The sequence below is a fragment of the Cololabis saira genome, chromosome 14 (assembly GCF_033807715.1).
Source record: "Cololabis saira isolate AMF1-May2022 chromosome 14, fColSai1.1, whole genome shotgun sequence".
Classification (NCBI taxonomy): Eukaryota; Metazoa; Chordata; class Actinopteri; order Beloniformes; family Belonidae; genus Cololabis; species Cololabis saira.
Window position 1 is genome coordinate 27,270,659 of NC_084600.1, and position 16,999 is coordinate 27,287,657.

The following is a 16,999-nucleotide window of genomic DNA, read 5'->3' on the forward strand; positions in this document are numbered from 1 at the left end:
AAAGGTGGAGCATGGCAGAGTTTGCTGTTGCCTGCTGTCCTGTCTTCTTCTCACAGTCTTTTAACAACAGATGCAGCGTGTCGTGTAGCATTGTCTTGCCTAAGGATGCAAGACCTTCCCTGAAAAAAGGTCCTCTGGTTAGGAGCATGCGGTATAATGCTCTGAAACCTGGATGTTTCCTTTCCAGATGTTCAAGCCGACTAATCTCCTATCCCCATGCCCCCCCAACCCACCAGAGAAGTAGCTGTTAGACCTGAGTGCTGACAACCAGCCCTGACCCCTGACCCTCCGTACCAGAAAGGAGCTCAGGTGTTTTGCATGAAATGCTAAAATAAAACATTTCACATTTGATTTCTTTTCTGTGTTCTCTTATGGATAAAATAATACTTTAAAAACGCACAGATCCTTGGCAGCCTGCTGCCGTTTTTGGAAGTTTGTAAACTAAACCTTGATACCAAAACATGTTTGGATGTCGAGCTAGCCCTCTCAACTGTGTCCATGAAAGTTGTATTCTGAGCCACATTTGGCTTGTGCAGCACATCTCTTAACCGTGCTGGATCAGGACTTTTGGGTCACATGTGGCCAGCACAACGCCTGCATGTGCTGTGACTGTATGATCAGTGCCTGAGCTTTGCCTGAACTTTGAACTCAAGAACCTTCTCGTTGCTGAGCTCCAGAGAGACCTCTGAGAGACCTCTGAGAGCCCAGATGCCGATGTCTGGAGAGAATGGATCGACCTTTTCAGATAAACAATAAAATCAGTTTGATTTCAAAGTGTTGTGCAACTGTCGTGAGCAAAGCTGAACTGGTCCATTAGTGCAATGACATCTTCTTGAATCATATACAAGGTTGTCTGTGACTTTGTTTCCATCTGACTGTAAATCAGATCCAGAGGTTTCAAGTAACGAAGTACAAATACTTCGTTACCTTACTTAAGTAGAAATTTTGGTTATCTATACTTCACTGGAGTAATTATTTTTCAGACGACTTTTTACTTTTACCTCGTTACTCTATTTCATTTCGGCCTTTATAAAAAAACTATCCAGTTAAATTGTTCCATCCGGATAGAGTGAATTTGGTTGTGGTTGTGGCACAGATGTTCTTGTCCAGTTTTGTTCTTACATCCCTTGCCCTCAGAATTCTGCAACTAAACTTGGATGTACATTCCAATAAAGGTTAGGATAAATTATAACATGCCTCTGAAGTTTGACTTTTTGCACCATTACAATACTTATCTAGTCATCATATCTCCTGCTCTCTGAAACACATGTTAATGCTCAATAGTACACATGGTTCTTTAATATATTTGCATTATACTAAGATGCATTCATTTTCAATGGCTTTTGTCCTTAATGGCTTTTTTCCCCCTTACATTACTTTTACTTTTATACTTTAAGTAGTTTTGAAACCAGTACTTTTACTTGAGTAAAAAACTTGAGTTGATACTTCAACTTCTACAGGAGTATTTTTAAACTCTAGTATCTATACTTCTACCTGAGTAATGAATGTGAATACTTTTGACACCTCTGATCAGATCTGACAACATGTTACCCAGCAGCAGAAATGGTTTAAATCCTGTCCTTATGACTTACCTTCATCATCATCATCATCATCATCATCATCATCATCATCATCATCATCATCATCATTTATTTTTACTGTATCCTTCTTCTGTATGTCTTCTTTATGCACATATTTGAACCGATTCACAAACATCTTACAGCTGTCCACCATTCTAGCTGATGAAGCATCAAAACCTGGAGTGGTAACAGGAAAAAAACATATAATGTCCCATATAATTAATGGATTGAAAGAAAACGAAATAAGTGACAGCTTTTACTGACTTGTAACGACCTCTAGTGGCCACCATGAAAACGTGCCGCCCACTGCGCAGACATCTCAGCAGACTTCAGCATCTCCAACTTTGTCTTTGGAAATGTGCTTGTTGTTAAAAAGACGTTTTTGCTGATTCTGTTAATATTGACTTTGATGGCAGATTAAGGCACATTTGTGTTTTTATTTAATGACTGCACTTCTTAAATGATGAGACGTGTTTTTGTAAAACCACTTAGATTTAAGGGGAAATTCTATGATCATATCTTGACTGTTTAATTCAGATCCATTGTGGTGGTGCATAAAGTCCAAAGTCCTAAAGTCTGTCCTGGTCCCAAAGCTCCTGGATCTGTGCAGATCTTTCACGCGTGACATTGGAAGAACAATCAACAGGAAGTCAGCACAGATGTGTTTCTTTCCAAGGTGGTAAAAGTGTCAGGTGTGATCAATCATAAACATGAGTTGAGCATAAGGTTGCAAAAATACCAGGTTTGTGTGTTTTCAACTGATTTAAAAAAGAAAAGATCATTTAAGACACCTATTCAAATGAAAACAGTGTGGAGTTCAGACAAATGTTGAATTTTAGAAATATTGTTTGTGAAATAGGAATTTTAGTGGACCAGATTTGAGACAGATCATTTACGTGTCTGTGTGTGCAGTCGTCTGTTTCCAGTAAAGTTTGCTGCCTTCAGAATATTTGATGTCAGACTTCATCATCTCAGGTGGACACGTAGCAACCGTCCCTGTCCTCTGATCGTAGCGTTCAGAGGTTTTCCTGGTGTTTCCTGGTGTTTCCTGGTGTTTCCTGGTGTTTCCTGCGGCCTCCCAGGACAGAATCACGGCCTTCTCTGAAGCACTGCTGCAGGGCGGTAAAGAGGGATGTTAAGGTTCTTGTACAAAGATTTCTCTGAATCTGGAAACTCTTTACCTTCAACAAAGCCTTGAGAAAGATTATCTTCTCAAATTCAAAATAAACCATCATCATCTTTTTTTTTTCAGCAAACAGCAAGCTTTTTAAAATTCAGCATTTCTTGACATGTGATTTATTTTTTTATTTTTTCATGTTCATGCTGATTTTTAATTATTTGCAAATAGTTCAGTTTTTCTGTAATGAACATTTTACACTATTTGGAAATAAATTTGTAAATGTTATCCTTTACGACACTTTTGCTTGATTTGTAATTAGCTTAAATGTTTGGCTTCAATAACAATAGTAATAATAATAATAATAATAATAATAATAATAATAATAATAATAATTATAACAAATTTTATTTATAGGCACCTTTCATGACACTCAAGAGCACCTTACAGATAAAAGCAGAATGCACAATAAAAGACAATACAATACAGAGATAAGAGAGATACAGATATTAAGTGGTAACAGACAATAAATAGATGAAAAACATAGTATATTATTACAAAGCTTTTGCATGAGCACAACCAGCAAACACTGTCATGCTCTCCACCTACCTTAAAGGGAAACCTCTGTCTCGTTTCTTGCTAATACCCTCACCATCTGAACCTGTTAGCTTGTTATTTTATTTTTAACCATGTTAGTAGCTGGATGGTTCACGTTGAGAGCTTCACGGCTGAGCTGCAGACCATAAACCCAAATAAAGAGGAAGAAGCTCATCTGCAGATGAGCAGAAATCCAGACCTACAGCACAACTGCACACATAAATGATGTGATTCCAGCTGGAGGAGCATCTTTCACTGCTAGAAAACTAAATCATTAAAGTTCCCTTCACCCATGTGGGAGGCTCAACAAGGCTAAATAGTTCACCTTTGGTTGTGATTGTTGACGGACAAGCTCAGTCAGTCCGAAAAAGAGAATCATTTGATCTTAGTTGTTATCGATCAGCTGGAGGAAGATGAGGAGGAGAGAAGCTGCTAGAGATGGTACAGATAGGGAGATTTGTTATTATTAGTCATAATAGTATTTACCTCGTTTTTATTTATAATTTGCGTTCTGACAACAATAAACGTTCACATACTTTAGTTTTTAATTATTCGTGTATGTTACTTTAAATTGAATGCATAGAGGTGGAAATATCTGCAACGCAAGCTTGATCAAGCAAGCTTCCCTCGTTTAATCTCACAAACGGAGCAGAACCAGGATAACGCGAGAAAAGCTCGCTGACAAAAGCCGATCAATCAATCAATCAATGAGATTTCATTGATTGAATGCAAATCAATGCAACGCCGATGTCTGCTTCCGGAACAGCTGTCAAACCGTCAAGCGCGCAAGCAGCCAATCAAAGTCTTATCCGAGCTCCACTAACCAATCAGAATCTAGGAAACCCGACCGGAAAAGGCTCGACCACGCCCCCCGCAATAAATGCCGCGTTCCATTTGTCCTGGGAAGTGGGAATTCCCCAGTTCCCAGTCAGATTTTTCAACTGGAACGCCCCTCGAAGTGGGATTTCCCACTGGGAAAGTGGGAGAGTCTTCACCGCCCCCGAGTTCACATTCCAAGATGGCTGCCCCGGTTGTAAACAGTAGAAGAGAGCTCTGTAAAAATTCGTAGCACTTCTTTTCTAGTTTTGGTCACACTAAATCAGTCGTATACAAGTATTGTTCAGCATATATATGCTGCTATAATGTAATTTACATTTTTTATGTGGTATATGCGAACTACAAACTTGTTTTCCTACTTTGTAACTGGAACGCTGATAACTCGGCTGTGACGTCATTCCCAGTTCCAAGTTCCGACATCCGAGGTAAATGGAACGCAGCAAAAGAGACTTCGTGATGAATGAGCTGTTATAATAATATATTTTATATATATATATATATATATATATATATATATATATATATATATATATATATATATATATATATATATATATATATATATATATGTATATATATATATATATATATATACTGTTGTACCATGTACCGTTTGAATTACAGTGAGTACACAAAGCAGAAATTGTGGATTTTATGTTTTCCTCACAGCTTTTACTTCAGAAAATGCTGCCGTACTGACTTTATCCTCACCGTCTGAAACAAACAGGGAAATGTTCCCGTAAGCGAGGACAGGATTGGGTCAGGCAGCGCCAGACTGGTCTGCTCTGCCCCCAGGAGCCCCCTTTGTTCAGAGAGCCGCTGTGCTGAAGGCTGATTCATGGTCCCGCGTTACACCAACGCAGAGCCTACGGCGTACGGCGCGCGTCGCCGCGTACCCTACGCCGTAGGCTCTGCGTCGATTTAACGCGGACCCATAATTCGGGCTTTTTAGTCAGAGGAGGCTGTTACTTCCCCCGACCCGCCAGAACCCCGTCAAAACCCCAGTAGAGCAGACGGAACCAGCCCCGGGGCGGGTTCGAGCAGCTCCACAGCAGAAAAGTTGGGTTTAATTTCGGCGTCGCTGATGCTGCGTGACGTCACGGACCTTCGGGACTCCTCCACACCTCCATTATCCTCCGCTCCTGCGCCATGGACCCGCGGACTGAGTGCTGCTGAGCCCCGCCGTCCCCGCGGATCCACGCCGACCCCAGCACCGCTCTGCCGCCGCCGTGCACGCCGATAAACGCGGATAAACGCGGATAAACGCGCACCCACGCCGGTCCACGCCGCCGCCTCCAGCTTCCGCTCAGCATCCTCCATATTTGCATCCAGGGAGTGGCAGCACCGACCCCCCCATCCCCTCCCCGGACCCGGCCAGCACCGGGACGCGGCCCGCTCGGACCAGCCTCTGCTTTTCATCGGGAAGGAAGGAAGGTGGGTCAGGTCTTTTGCTTTTGCAGCGGGTATGGAGCCGGCATGCAGGGCCATGCGTGTGTTGGTGCAGGTTGCGGCTGGAGCGGCGCTGCAACAATGGATCAGACGGAGATCTCCTCCTTTATTCTCCTTTATCCCGACTCCAGCTGCAGCCGTGGCCTCGGTCCCGGTGTCGTGCCAAAAAGTGATTGCCTGCCAGAATCTGATTTCTTCTGATTTCTGGCCGTGGGAGCACACACAGCAGCCCGTTGAGCGATAGCGCTAAAACGTCAGATTTTCAGATTATGAAGCTCAAGAATGAGATCAAGTCATATTTAGGCAGAAACAACTTTTCAATAACTGTATTTGGCCTTCAATCAATTTTTGGCAGGTGAAAATGCCTATTTTGTGTTGTAATGGTCCTTTAAAAGAGTTAAAAGCAATCCTGTGAGCTCTATACTGAAGCTCAAGAATGAGATCAAATCATATTTAGGTAGAAACAACCTTTCATTAAAGGAGCTGTATGTAAGAGCAATAATAAAACGAATCATAAAATGACCCCGATATGTCAACAGACATTTAAAAATCATGTTCATTTCAAATACTTATGTCACTGACAACAGCACTGAAGCCAGGATATTCCAGTTTAAAAAGAGGAGTTGCAGCCCTCAACTGATGTTTATGTTTTCATTTTTTGTTTTGGCCTGAAGCTCCACCCTCCATCTATCTCCCAATCACCAAGTCAGTACTGTTTCGGCATCCGGGTTGCCAGCTCGGCTCTAATTATCGCAGCATGGCAGCCTACGTTCCTGCTGCATTCTGCAGCCTACCTGGCAACCTCTGGTCGGGGGGAGGAGGGGGAGGGTACACGCTGCTCAACAATATTTTGAAAGTGACTGCAGTACCAGTTTTGGACATTTCTTACAGACGGCTCCTTTAACTGTATTTGGCCTTCAATCAATTTTTGGCAGGTAAAAAGACCCATTTTCAGGAGAGAAATCAGATTCTGGCAGGCAATCACTTTTTGGCACTACACCGGTCCCCGCACCAGAACCTCGACACATCAACACATTCCTCTTTTCCACCAGCTGGGTGTAGATGAGGCCGAATCTGCATGGCCGCGGATGCCAGAGGTTCCGAGGAGCCTCCGCTCCGCCAGATGTGCGGGTTTGTTGTAGACCGTGACCGGGCCGTGGTGAGTGGGCTGCAGCCACCGGCCTGGTTCCGATGCTCTGACCGGCTCGGTTCCAGTCCAGTCCTGCTCTCCAGCAGCTCAAAAGTCTTGAGAGGAATCATTCTCGAGTCAGTGGGAGTTATGATGAAGACACCCAGAAGGGGGGCCAGAATTACACTCTGACTTTCGGGTCACTAAACCAATGTGGAGGTTTATTGGTGTCTTCCAGCACCGTGTTTTGGTTTTGTGACTCCAGCAGTTCTGTCTCTGATCTCCAGCTCTGTTGGCGGGCCAGGATGTTCCTACTACTACTACTACTACTGTCATTTAGCAGACACTTTTATCTTACATCTGACTTACATCTGACAGAACAAACACACCATTTCTCCTGGTGAGCAATTAGGGTTAAGGGCCTTGCTCAGGGGTCCAAGCAGTGGTGTCAATTCAGTGGAAGCTAAGGTATGGCAAGGTTGCGAGTCACAGAACTTAACTAGAGTATCAATCAACACGTCCAGCAAATACTCATCACAGAAGTTTATGTAGCTTATCTGTGTGGTCAAGAAAATTGGAACTTTTTCAAACGCAGTCTCGCTCACTGCAAAAACTCAAAATCTTACCAGGAATATTTGTCTTATTTCTAGTTAAAATGTCTAATTTTAAGTCAAAAAATCTCATTACTCTTAAAACAAGAGTCATCACCAGAAAAATAACTTGTTATTTGACAATTTTCACCTGTTTCAAGTACATTTTCACTTGAAATAAGTAGAAAAAATCTGCCAGTGGGACAAGATTTATCTTCTCATTACAAGCAAAAAAATGTTCCACTGGCAGATTTTTCCACTTATTTTAAGTGAAAATCTACTTGAAACAGGTGAAAATAGTTGTTTTTTAATCTTGTCTTAAATGTAATGAGATTTTTTTTGACTAAAAATTAGACATTTTAACTAGAAATAAGATAAATATTCTTGTTAAGATTTTGAGTTTTTGCAGTGTATAATAACTAGTGAAATCGATGATGTTGTTCTGATTTGCATTTGTAGTTATTCAGCGTATTAAGTAATAGAATAATCAATACAAATAGACACATTGTAATTCCATAAATGTATTTAAAAAACAAACATTTACATTTTCCCTTGAAGCCAAGGTGTGGCGGCTGCCATACCTTGCCATACCCAATTGACGCCCCTGGGCCCAAGGTGGCTCTTCTTGGTTGCCAGACCCAAGCCCACCTCTGTAGCCACTAGATTCCTGGGTTCATCTCTGTCCTCCCAGTGCTTGCTGGGGGTTCTCTCCTCCGACAGTCTAACACGTGTGGGGTTAACTGATAGGAGTTCATGTGTGGTGATCCGTCTGCATGTGAACCTGTGCTGGACCAGGGACCGGTCCAGGGTGCACCCCTTTCTTAAGCACAAAGAGAGCTGGGATAGGCTCCAACAACCCCCCCCGGGACCACGAAAAGGAAGAAGTGGTTGTAGATAATGGAGAGATGGATGTGAACCCTTCACTAAGATTCTCAAAAAGGTTCTTATGCCCGGAGGAGCCGGGCTTTATGGGAATGTGTTGCAAAACTGATCACCTACAAGCCACATGATCTACCAAACAGAGTCCCAGTCACGTCTCTGTAGGACCCGGTTCTCCGGCGCTTGATGTAGCAGGTGCACCCAAACGTTCCCGGTCACTCAAGTCATCCTAAAGGGTTGAATCAGTTGCTCTTTGTCCGTCAAATTCAAAACGAGAACAACGACGTGAGATCAGAAGTAATAACGACTTGTTAGACGCACGTCTCAGAAGTGAGATGCTACGATTTTCTTGGCCGACGATTCAATGACTTCACGTCACCCGTGTGTTTACTGCTCAGGTCACTGCAGGGGCGTCTGAGGGGTGCCCTGACCCAGCTTTCTGCTAAACCTCCTCCAGATCTCAGGTAGTGTTGTGTGATCTGGGTCTGTGATTTCACATGACCCTCCAGATAGGAACGGCTCACCAATGCAGACATGCAGACCTGAACCGGGCTAGGTGACGACGTTGTGTCGGGCTTTTGAGTTGGTACTGTCTTTGGGTTCACGGAGCGAGAAACGTACCCGTCCAACACATGTTTGCAGAGGGATCAGTGACCATGGCTGTGGCGTGATGTGTTTACTGAACATAAAAAAGGAAGATTTTTCCGAACTCTGACCCACGAAATGAGCAGAAAGATGGTTTTCGTCCATATGGTGGGCAGGTTGTTCTCATAAGTAAAAGAAAAGGTCTGAGGTCTCAGTGACTGATGGGACTGTGGGAAGAGGTGCAGGTTTCTCGGGACCCGGTCCCCTCCCATCAGTGTCCACTCACATAAGATGCCGTTAGGGATCACCTGCCAACACTACGTACACAAACACAACACCGCTCACCGTTAGCTCCTCTACAGGCGTGATGGAGAACACCGACCTCTCTGGAAATAACAGATTCAGAGGAAAAGCTGTCGTACTGACTTCATCAGCACCGATGCTGTTGATAAAGTGGTGTCAGGTGTCAGTGACCCAACCGATTTGAAGGGTTAACATTAGGCCTGTGTTGAAAAAAATCGATTTTCCGATTCTAAATCGATTCTCATATTAATTCCTAAAAATCTATATGTCTAAAGATCGATTTTTTTAAAATTTATTTTCATCATTACATGGCAACTGTTGGTATTTTTTTGTTTATGCCCAAAAAAGGAATGTTTTGTTGGACACAATAATAACTGGTGCCATGTTTTTGCCTTTGAATATGTTTAAAGGTATGAAAACATTAAAGTTTTCAGTTATGATTGCATAAATTGTCTATATTTCATTACTTTATATACTGTCTTGGGGTTACATTTGCATAAAATACTAAAAACTAAATTCTCAAATAATTAAAAACTGAAATACACCGAAAATTGTTGTTTCTGAAAGCAATTAAATCAGCATTCTGGGAGGTGATTGGTCCTTACAGCATCATTAGTTGCCAATACTTGCTGTTGAATCTCAATATAATACTAGTATTAATATGTTGCATATCTAGACAGTCATATAATTCATGCAACACCTCAAAAAACAGTTTTAATAACACTAACCAAATCAAATCAATATCGGAATCGGATTGAATCAAATCTTGATAATCGATTCTGAATCTTAAGAATCAGAATCGAATCGATTGTTGACATTTGAATCGATCCCCAGCCCTAGTTAACATGTGTTTTTAGATGCCCTAATACTTGCTCCCAGATTTACAGCCCCCGCCCTCTCTGTCTCGCTCCTGCAGCTGAACATGGAGAGTGACGGCCTCCGTTCCCTAATCTAGCGCCGGACCCTCGTCACCCTCGTCACCCAGGCCGGAGCTCCCAGGTCTCTGCCGCCTCGCCGCCGCCCCGAGGATGAACATGCTCAAGTCCAGCGGACTGAAAATCCCTGGCCGTGGGCCCAAGCATTCCAGCCCGGTGGGGAGGACCTCGACGGGGGGAACGTCCAGCCCCATCGCCCCCAAAGACGGTAAGTCACTTCCTGGCCCTGACCTCCTGGTATGTCTGCTCATCAGCGGAAGTGGCTCCATGACTCACCACACAGCTGTGTTAGATTACATAAATGGTGCTTTCTCACAGCAGCGCGCGTGGGAGGAAACGGCTTCGTTAGCGGGACGGTTTTATTGGATATGATCTTGGAACGTGTGTTTTCTTGTTGTCCTTCAGCAGTCTGCACTGCTGTTGTCTTCATCTTCATCAAAGTAAACATCATCCATGGTGATTACTTTGCAAAAGCTGCTCTCTCCTTTTCTCTTGAGTGACTTGTGGGGATGAGAAACAAGAGAGGGGTACCCCAGAGGTGTAACACGTCGGTGGACTGTTCTGGTGTCTTCTAGCTGACTTAATATCTGTTCTTCATGCTCTTTGATATTAGTTAATTCTGTTTCATTTGCCACTTGGAGCACAGATGCTATTTGCAGCAGCGCTTATAAAAAGGCGTTTATGTGTGTGTCCAAATGACATTAAAGGCCTGAAGCTGCCGCGGTAACAGCGGGTCCTGGTGGGAGAAGCTGCACTGCTGCTTTGATTCTACCACCAGCTAACGCTTTTTTCCTCCCCCTTGCAAGAAAAAGCTTCTCTAGTAACCTCCTAATCTGTCTGAAAGATAACCAGAAGAGCTAGACGAGGACAGTACATGTCCTGTTTGGCTTCAAAGGTCTGACGAGCTGATGTCTGTTTGAGTCACTTCAAAGGTCTTTCTAAGAGGTTTAATGACGCATGAGCAGATGTAGTCACTTTGTTTTACTGGAATGATTATACCATTAAAAAAACAACAACGCTAAAAGACCTTAAATAACAGATTAATTTAGTCTAAAACGGCCACAAGGCCGTCTCTCTGTCTGAAAATAAGAGTTCAGGGTTCTGGTATAGACACATTTCATTACATGTCCTTCACTTATTTCTCTTTTTTACGTATGGTGTGTGGGTGCAAGGAGTAATAAAAACCTGCTGGACGGCACCTCCGCTGCAGCATGATGCGTTTACTTACCGGAAATAAAAAGTAGTTGTTTTTTTTAAACATGTTTGCTTACGGTTGCCTGATCTAGCCCGCCAAGCCGCACCCATAAAAATCCTCTTGTTTCATGTCGGGTACCCATCTTCCTCACGACCATTTTTAAATCAAAATGTGACTCATCGATGACTGAGACATGAGCATTTAAGAGCGGCCTCCTAAAACAACCAACACGGCTGCAGAATCGCTAGAAATGAATGAATGAATGAATGAATGAATCTTTATTTCGGCTTGTACAGAACAAGATGAAAAGGAAGGAAAAAAAAAAACAACAACATTTCTTTTGCCGAAAAGGTGTAGGCTGAAGCCGTAGCTTATAGTGCCTACCCTTTTTTCTTATGATCAGCAAAAATATGAGACATTAGCTTTTACTCAGTGGAAACAAACAATACATAAAGAAGAAAAAAAATAAGTAAGACAAAATATGCCTTGGAGCAGCAAGTTTCTAATGTTAAAGAGCAGCTGCTCACCGGAGTTCCTGCTCCACTGCACGGCATTTTGGGTGTCTTTCGTTGCACTAATCTGGCTGTGGCTCTGCCCGTGTCATGAATCGTTTCTGTGCTCGGTTGTGTGTCGATGGCAGTTTCTTCCACATCCTGTCTCCTGGGATTCAAAGTTGAATCCAAAGGATTAGGATGGATGGACCAGGCCGTGTTTGATTGGCTGCTCAGTGGTCAAGCTGGGAATCAGACAGTTGAAGGACTATTGCAGCCTGGCTTGTGCTGGTGGGCTTGTGCTGGCGGGCTGAAGTATATACATGAGGATGTGTTCTGGTACCTTGTAGGGGTGTAACGATACACTAATCTCACGATACGGTACGATACACGATATTGAGGTCACGATAACGATACGATATGATATTATAGCAGTATTTTTTTAACAACCTTGAATGAGGAACATATGACTGGAAAAAATTGTCTTTTATTTGAAAGACACAAAATACAAAACAATGCTGTGTGTTTGCCTATTGTTCCAGTTTGTAATGCTTTATAACTGTTTAAGTTTTAAAGAGAAAGCCAGGCCAACCATTTTCCACAAACTGAACTAAAAGTAAATGTCAGGTTTGCATTATGCATCTTCAGTTTCATATAATAAAAATATTTTGCCACAAACTGAATAGTTTCTCTCATGTATGATTTTCTTTTCCAGAAATTTAACAACTAAAATTAAATAAATAAATAAAAGTAAATAAATACGTACAATTTTAAATCATAAAAAAGATTGATTCATGCTCACCTTATAAGTGTAAGAGGAGATTTATTTTTGTTAAGAAGGTTATTTTGGTAATTCAGGGTTCATTATTTTATAAATATATTCTTTATATTCTGATGTAAATCAGAGACTATAATGACACTAGTCAGTTTATCTGTAGTTGTTAATATGTTTTAGATTGGGCGGAGTGATACAGCACTAGGTGCTGTGTTGATGCTCTAAAATCCTACACTGTTGAGGGACATTAAAGTACACTGGAGCTCAGCAGAAGTTGCCCGTGTGTTTATCCTACTCACGACCTGAAAAAGGTTTAATTTAATAAGGTAAGGCTTAACTCTACACCAGCCTTACATAAGTAAAAGTTCAGAGCTCAAAACGGGACTAGTTTCTTCTGAGCGGAGTAAGATTTTGGTCCGCGCGGTCTCGGCCGTGGTCGCGGTCGGATGCGCATTACTAGTCAACACAATAGATTAATATTAATAACCCAATATCGCGATACACTTTGTCACCTCCACGACACGTATCGTGACGTTTTTGTATCGTAAAATTTCGTGGCACGATATATTGTTACACCCCTAGTACCTTGGTTGGATGGAGGTCCCGGAGTGCTGCCGGTATATGAGCGCTCCTTCAGTAGAAGCTGGTGGAGACAGGAAGGCCTGGGTGTCTCCGCCCTGTTGTGGTCTAAAGGGCTCAGAGAGAATGGGATGGATGTTGTTGCTCCAAACGAGGCCACAAGAATCCAGAGGAGTGTTTTGGGATCGTACATCTGCAGCGAATGTGGCCTTGAAATGGTCCGCTGTAAAAGAAGAAGAGAAAAGTGGAAAATCACGGAGCTTATACGTAGTTTTAGTGTCCTCCAGGGACAGTGGAAACCAAATTCAGGAATAAAAAAACTGGAGGACGACAAAAAAAACACGACTGCAGATGAACGACAGCGTTGCTCTGATGTGCAGCTGGGCAGGTGTGCAGGTGTTTGAGGTTAACAAGTCTGTGCCGTGTCCTCTAGTTGGCTGCGTTGAGCCCAAACGGATGCAAACGTTGTTAATTCACCCTCAAACAAAGGAAAAAGGTCTCTGTTAGGAACATTTGTGATTGTTGCAGCGGTCGATTGTTTTGGTCGCAGAGACTCATCTGACGATTATTTTTACAACTCGTTGACGAGTGAGCCATTATTTCGTTCACTTGTCTATCACAGCTCGCACATGCATCTCAGCGTGGAGGATATGGGCGTAGCAGCTGGCGACTGCAAGCCCTAGGACCCATCGCCAACTGTGAAGGAGCAGAGCGTCCACCGTCTGACTATGCCGCGCCGGCGCCTTTACTCCCACCCCAAAGTTTCCCTCCCGACTTTTGATGTGTTGGTCTTCTTTAGTAAATGGGATATGAGTCGAACCGCCCGCTGAACATCCTGCAGTGCATGACCGCAACAAACAAGTGGTGAAGAACCACAAGTTCGTCCAGGAACTTAACGTCGATGCTAAAAAGTGTCAGTGATTTTTCTTAATCACATGAGCTACACCAAAAGAGAAGCAGGAACAGGTACTTTTTTGCTGGTCGTAGAGAAAGGAGGCCGTTCCTAAAGTAACCAAACGCTCCTCACAATAAGATTAAACTTGATATTTTAACATTGGTGTCTTTGTAGAAATACATTTTGGACCGTAGCATTGAAACACATGAAGTCTGTTGGAATATAAACTATTAAAAGCTTGTCTGTTACATTCGTGCGTTCCTACAAGGATGCACGCCGTCCTTTTGTTGTGACAGTGTCACCAGGATAATCGTGGGCTAATGCTCACTTGCACAAAAACGACATCCCGGCTGCAGGCAGTAATCCCAGCTGTTCTGCAGCGTAAAAACGCCGCCGCACCGTTGATCCGGCCCGGTTTTAGCTGCACGACGACCCGGCACATGTTGGTTGTGCTTCTGCTTAATTACAGCCTGCCGCCCAGCCGGAGTGAGCAGAGCGGGGAAGTGATCGGCCCTCCTCGGTCTGATCGCCCCTCATTAGCGTCAGTGTGGACGGGAGGCGTTTGATCAGAGGCCACATGTGGGTCGGGTCACACTGAAAACCAGGATGCTGCAGCCTCCAGCTGCCAGACGTGAGCTCCAGCTTCCATCGTGTTCTCATTTGCATCTGTTCGCCTAAATTAGTGAACGGGCATCCAGAAATTAGAAAAACTAGAGAGGCGTTGTCAGATGTGAGGAGTCTAAGCAGGAGGCTCATCTGAGCCACGTTAATGTGTTTTAAGAGAATAAACATGCATCTCTTTGACTGATTGATTGAAATGTTCATTGGTCCTGGAAGTAATCTTGGTTAGCCGTCCACGTGGAAGGCTCGAGGGGTGAACCCAGGTCTGAAATCATCCCGAGTCCATTAACGGCTCAAAAAAGGTAATCCCTTAATGTTGGCGGCAGGACTGAGGCCTGAACCGGACCCGCTCAGCTGCTCCCGGAGGGGGTGGTTGAAAGTCCACAAACACTCGTCTAATTCTGGCATCTGCCGTTCTAATAGTTGTGAGTTTTTAAACCTTCGTCATTTGACTCTTTAGTACTTTTTTAAAGTTTTTTTTAAAGTACTTTTAGCATTCAAGCGGACCCGCAGTAGTGGAGCTCTCGTGGTGGCGTTGTGGTAGTGGACGCCGCGGTACTGAACGTTGTGGTAGGGCACGATGTGGTGGCGGGCCTCGCGGGGGCAGGCGTCACGAACAAGCGGTTAAACATTTAAAATGTTTCAAATGTGATCTGAGAAGGGGTTTTGTCTGGTTCTGATACATGCCAGAGGTTTTTAGCAGCGGCTCTTCCAGGTCAGGATGTAATTGCAGTATCTTTAACTCCCACTTTGAAGGTTGACTGTTGCTCAGCTGTCTGGTTTTCCGTTCACCCTAATTGCTTCCTGGAGACGCTTCGTATGTTTCATTTGTCCCGCTGAGTTTGAACAACGTGGCTTAAAGAGAGAGAGAGAGATTCTGGCGTTGACTCTCACTTTTATTCTTGGCTGACAGTTTGCAGCAAAGATCTGTATCTTAAGGGCTGTTGGGGGCAGTTTAATGCAAACAAAGGGGTAAAAGAACAAATTAATGATCTCATTAAAAGAATAAACACACATGCAGTGATGAACGTAATGAAGAGTACTGAGGTGCAGAGATTTACTTAAGAAACGGCTGGAAGGGATTTGCTTACTTTCTATGATCAAACATGTGGTCTCAGATCCCTCTGATGGCACCAGGAACCATCACCCATCAGTGAAACCAGATGTGGTATTGCGCTGAGAAGCCGCAGTGGAGCAGTCACAAACGCCACGTGCAAATGCAAGAGACGCCTGATATCCTGGTCCAAAGACGGAGCTGGCATGGCCTGGATAAGCGTGCTGTGGTTGGAGGAGGTTCATCCAGGCCGTTACCAGCCAGGAGCTCAAGGCCAGGGCGTTTGAGTGTGTTGGACCACATCAGGGGTCCCCTGCAGGACCACAGAGACTTTAAAGCAGCATGTACGCTCTTCAACACCACAGCTTCCCCCTTCTTCCCTTTCTCTTTGTTTTTTAATGACCTACATTTTTACAAAAAATGAGAAAAACACAAGGCTACAGATATTGGACCAGTCTGTCCACAGTCCTGACCCGGGTTCATACCGTCAGAACAAATGTAAGAACTGTTGCGCTCTATGCAATGCTACTCTATGCTATTGCAAAACTCTGTGTGTGAACTTGGCAGAGTTTACTTTACTAAGTTTAAAGAACTGGTTCAGCCTCCCATGGAAGCTGCAGCCGGGGGGGGGGGGGGGGGTCAGTCGAGGACGCACCCATTTCAACAGACACGCCTCGGCTTTTCTTGCAGCTTTTTGACACTGAAGTTCAAATATTTGTGCAGTTTGTATAAATACTCTGTTTACTTTCGCTTTTTAAACCAGAGGAATGGCAGTTAATCGTACAAGAGGGGGAGGTTTACTAAAACTTTAGATGATGTAACATTATGTTTCTTTGGCTAAAATTATTCTCAGAAGTTCTTTTAATGGCGTGTTGAACCATGTGAGCCGCCTGCAGCACGGCGCTGGATAAAACAAAGACTTGTATCTACCAGAGTAAATGCTTAGGCTTCTTTTGATAATGCAAACAATAAACTATGATTATGTTTTTAACTACCCTCACACGAGACCAGGGCCTGTTTAAGTTCATGGAGAATATACGGGATGTGCCGATTTATCCCTCAGATGTAGGTCATTGCTTTCCCCCTTCTCACTCACTAACGTCTAGAGCGATACTTTACTCAGACGTGCATTTGAAAGCAATAAATTGATCAAAACCCAGAGATTCAGGCTCAGCCCCCCCTTCCATCCCCTCTGTCACTGCAAGTCCTGCAGTCCAGCTGCTGCAACCTCTGCTGAATCTCAGTATCATCAAGACGAACAGATAAGCCAGGCAAAACAAAGAAGGAACAGGTCAGAGACAGAAGGAGCTCCTTTATTGGAGAAAATCATCACAGATAAGGAGAGTTAAAGAGGCCACTAAAAGAGGTGTGTGTGTGTGTGTGTGTGT

The 16,999-nt window shown here is 43.5% G+C and overlaps 1 protein-coding gene across 2 annotated transcripts in view; it reads left to right on the forward strand.

The window, feature by feature from the left end:
• Window positions 1-5,100: 5,100 nt before the first annotated feature.
• Window positions 5,101-16,999, forward strand: part of clip2 (CAP-GLY domain containing linker protein 2) — a 48,065-nt gene continuing 36,166 nt past the window's right edge. Inside the window, exons 1-2 of one of the 2 annotated variants that reach the window (XM_061740285.1) lie at window positions 5,101-5,565; window positions 9,983-10,209. In XM_061740285.1, the coding sequence (XP_061596269.1) occupies window positions 10,095-10,209 (115 nt within the window). In that variant the 5' untranslated portion in view covers window positions 5,101-5,565; window positions 9,983-10,094. The remainder of the gene's footprint in view (window positions 5,566-9,982; window positions 10,210-16,999) is intronic. The other variant, XM_061740286.1, reaches the window with a different exon arrangement.